The sequence below is a fragment of the Plasmodium brasilianum genome, chromosome 14 (assembly GCF_023973825.1).
Source record: "Plasmodium brasilianum strain Bolivian I chromosome 14, whole genome shotgun sequence".
In the NCBI taxonomy this organism is placed as follows: domain Eukaryota; phylum Apicomplexa; class Aconoidasida; order Haemosporida; family Plasmodiidae; genus Plasmodium; species Plasmodium brasilianum.
In genome coordinates, this window is record NC_090127.1 from 3245167 (window position 1) to 3249516 (window position 4350).

The 4350-nt window shown below is 22.0% G+C and overlaps 2 protein-coding genes across 2 annotated transcripts; one reads left to right on the top strand and one right to left on the bottom strand.

The window, feature by feature from the left end:
- Positions 1-283: 283 nt before the first annotated feature.
- MKS88_005896 (PIR protein) lies at positions 284-1450 on the top strand (the record flags this gene model as incomplete). Its single annotated transcript, XM_067219198.1, has 2 exons — positions 284-1153; positions 1292-1450. The coding sequence occupies 2 exons, from the start codon at positions 284-286 to the stop codon at positions 1448-1450; spliced, it is 1029 nt and encodes a 342-aa protein (XP_067071098.1).
- Positions 1451-2358: 908 nt separating this feature from the next.
- MKS88_005897 (uncharacterized protein) lies at positions 2359-3813 on the bottom strand (the record flags this gene model as incomplete). Its single annotated transcript, XM_067219199.1, has 2 exons — positions 2359-3573; positions 3730-3813. The coding sequence occupies 2 exons, from the start codon at positions 3811-3813 to the stop codon at positions 2359-2361; spliced, it is 1299 nt and encodes a 432-aa protein (XP_067071099.1).
- Positions 3814-4350: the final 537 nt, after the last annotated feature.

Genomic DNA, 4350 nt, shown 5'->3' on the forward strand with positions numbered 1-4350 from the left:
GAAATGTCAATGCTTTTCTTATTTTAGTAATTGAACCTAATTATAATAAGATTTTGTTTACATTCATAAATTCTATTTGATTAATTTACATATGACTTTAAATATTATGAGAGAATCCTTTTAAAATGGAAAAAGTATGTTTTATATTTAAAGTTCTTTATATATGATATATAATTTTTTATTTTTTACGAATAATTAGCAGAAACATAAAGAAGATTCTTGAAAATAATCAAAGATGTATATATATTTATTATGATTCATTAATTTTTATGCATTAAATAAAATGGGTTCTCTACTACCAACAAATAACTTTTATAATGAATTGATAAAAGAAATAAAAGTAGAAGATGAAAAATTGAATTTACATAAATCAACTATATTAACTAATATTCCAGAAGCGTATTGGTTAAAAAACCTTCTTAAGAAACTTATAAGAAACTATAAATATATCTCGTCTAAAAATAGCGACCTTAGTACAGAAAAGCGTTGCAGAGATGTTAATAATTGGTTAAATACCGAAATACATTTTTATTCTACAAGCAAGAATATAAAAACATCCATAAAACCCACTTGGATAAAATTTATTGAAACTATATGGGTGAATTTACAAAAGGAAAATCCATATATTAAATGCTCAAGACAAACGAATGATTTATCAATAAATGAAATATATGCGCGTAAAGAATTAGATGATTTTTGTGAAAATAGAAATTACTTTGAAAATAGTTTGAAGAATAATTTCAGTTTAGAAAAATGTCAAGAATATTCTAATTATGTGAAAAAAGAAAAAAATTCGATTCTTAATAATGCAAAATCTATATTAAATGATGATAGTAAATATAATATCTTCAATATTTCTAATAAATGTAATTTGCAAAATATAGATGAGACATTCCCTGAGATCATTTGTAAGAACGAATGTATGTACGAAAAACTTATGAACAATAATAGATTTATATTTAGCACACTTTATAATATTGTACAAAATATTTTTAAGGGATCACAAGATCTAAGTGATAAACAGGATTATCGTTTAGTACCAATAACATGTAAAGGTTGGAATGAGAACCGTGGTTTATCAATTAAGTACATTGTTTTATCATCTTTATTTATACTCTTTGGATATTTTCTCTATTCATTCTACAAACATAAGGTAAGATAAAAATTCCATTAAATTTATAAATATATAAACTAGAAGGATTCGGATCCCTCTTTTTTAGTAAATATTTATTTTTTTTAAGTAAATATAATTTATATATGCTTATTTCCTTTTTCTTTTTTTTTTAAATAGAACAAATCTGCTATATATCGTCGATTTAATCGAGATAAAGTGGTAGAAAGAGTACGAAAATTTATGGAAGGTAGAGTCACAAATAACTTGTTAGAGGTTCCTGAAACATATTTAGATGAAAATAATTATGAACAACAACGTAATAATAGGCATCATTAACCATATAATTCATATAGTGGTTTTGATTAAAAACTATTTATTTATCTTTGTAAATATGATTATGTAATATTAAGTGAAATATAATTGTATTACTAGGGAATGAATTTAAAATGTATAAGTTGGAAGATAAGAAAAATGATTAATAAATTTAGAGATTTTAAAACTATTTGAAAGATGATAATATAAATGTGTAGAACAAAATAGATATAAACATATGCCCGTACTACAAGCAGATATATGTATAAATGGTGTAATTAGGTAAAAAGTGTTTTTGGAAAAGTTTTAACATTCTAGGAAAACAATAAAATATAACAGATAAAATATATGTGTTTACATATATGTTTGAACCATATATATACGTATATATTATAGGTCGCGAATTTGTCCATGATAAAAAATTTTGTGTTGCGCAGTAGGTATAAAGCTGAATTACAAAACTCTAGTTTAAATATTCGAAGGAAAATTCTAATTATATTGCAAATAATATATTTAAGTAAAAATAGTGTTTGTATTGTGGATAAATTATATTTTCTTATACTTACAAAAATACTTAAAATTTTTAAAGTGTTTTTATCAGTGTAAGATAATGAATTATTTTTTAATAAATAATTTTATATAAATAAATATTTGTGGTTCTTATAAAATTATGAACCCACACAAAAAAAAAAAAAAAATTTTGAAATTTACATTTTCTTAAAATTATTATGAAAATATAATATTTTAAATAAATAATAAAAATATAAATGGCACTTTTATATAGCTGAAAATTTAAATTTACATTATGGGAATATTTTTAAAGCAAAATTACATAACTCCAGTGTCACCGACTATATATATACACATTGTGGGAATGTACATATATATATAGTACTCTTTAATACATAAAAATTTTTTGTACATTATAATTCTTACAAGAAATTTATAGGTTTTGCAGGATTTTTTTCTATATTATGGTGTTTAATAAATGCTTGATCCTTTTCACACGATCGGGAAATTTTCCTCCAACGGATGCATTTTCTATATTTATAGAGGAAATATATTATTACAAAAAAACTCATGACATAAAACGCAATAGCAGCAGCACTTAATTTAAGAGCTACAAATATTCCTACAATGGGAACCATTGATATAACTGGAGATAAAATTTTAATATTCTTGATAATTCGTCTTAATTTATTATTTTTTTTTCTACGTCCAATAAGCTTGTATTGACTGTAAGAATTAAGTTCCAATGATTTTAATATTTCTGTTTCATATATTGCATCTATTCTTTTTAAAAGTCTGTATATCTTGGATAAAAAAGATATATTACGAAATTTATATTTCTTCAAGTTAAGTTTTTTTCCTTTTAATATTTTTTCATAATCTGTATTACTATTATTATCATTATATTTTAAGTTATTTCTTGATTTTTGATTAGAATTATCATACTTTAATAAATTATTTATTGTTTTAGTAATATCATCATAATTTAATTTATCAAGTGAATTTTCAAAATTATAGTCAGCTTTTAAAACATTAAATAATTTTTGAGCTGTTTCATCATATTTTAATTTATCATACATGTTGTCAATATCATTATGTGAATAAAATGAATTGTCTTGTTCTTCAAATTTGTTATATTCCTGTAATGCATCATATATTTTCTTTACAGTATCATAATCTTCTGATATATTGTACTGTTTTTTAGAAATGTCATGAACTCTTAATGGATCGTCTCGTTTTTCAAAATTCCAAAAATCTTCTAATGGCGAGTGTGTTTTTTCAGAATTATTATTATGCTTTAATCCTTTAGATTGTTTTTCAAATTCATCGTCATATTTTTCTTTTTTACACCTATTTTCTAAATTATTATCATGTTTCATTAAATAAGGTTTATTTTGAATACTATAATACTTTTTTAATAATTCAAGTTTATCCTCAAAAATATCATCAAACTGTCTTCCATCAGATGGCTGTTCATAAATATGCTGAGATTCTTTAAAGTATTTTTGGAAACCTAATTTCAAAGGTTTATAATCTTGTTGAGCATATACATCTGCTAGACATAGTGATCGGTTAGCTCTTATGTAGAGTGAGTTATTTATGTTGTGTATGCTATCCAAAAGTTTACAATAGTTATACTAAAAAATAAAGAACGTATTCAAATATTTATGTGTGGGAATTTATTTAAATAATAAGAAAATTTTCCTTATAAAAGTAAATTATATATTAACCAAAAAAAAAAAAAAAAGAACAGAACTATTTTGTAATGTTTAAATGCAGTTACACTGTTTTACTTCATCATTATCTCTACATATCCATATTAAAAGGGTCAACGTTAGAACATTTATAAAAAAGAAACAGTTATGGTTTTTCCTCATGAGATACATCATATTTAAGAAGGCAATTATGTAATAATATTAAAACAGTTAGATTATCATAAGTTCAGTAATACACAATGAGAAATAAGTTGATATTATTCGTTTAACGTTTTCTACTTTTTTAAAACTTCAATCATTTTAAATGTGTAAATTAATTGAAATTAAGATATAAATAAATGTATGCATAAAGAAAAATTATACTCAAAACAATATTTTCGTAAAAATACTGATATAAAAATAATATGAATTAAAATTATTCAGACGATTATAGATTGATAAGTAGTCGACATATTTTTAATGTTGCATATTAATTTTAAATTCAGAATTTTCGTAATAATTTTACTAGTAAAAAAAAAAAAAATATATACATATATATATCATGTGCTGAATAACGTTAGTTGATGAAAGTATAAAAAGGGGCAAATTTAAGTAAAATGTAATATGAGAAAAAAAATAATGTTTTAAACCAGTGATGATCCATATTTTCTTTTTAAAAAAGTTTTTTATCTAATATATATGTTTTATTAACTTTAATTT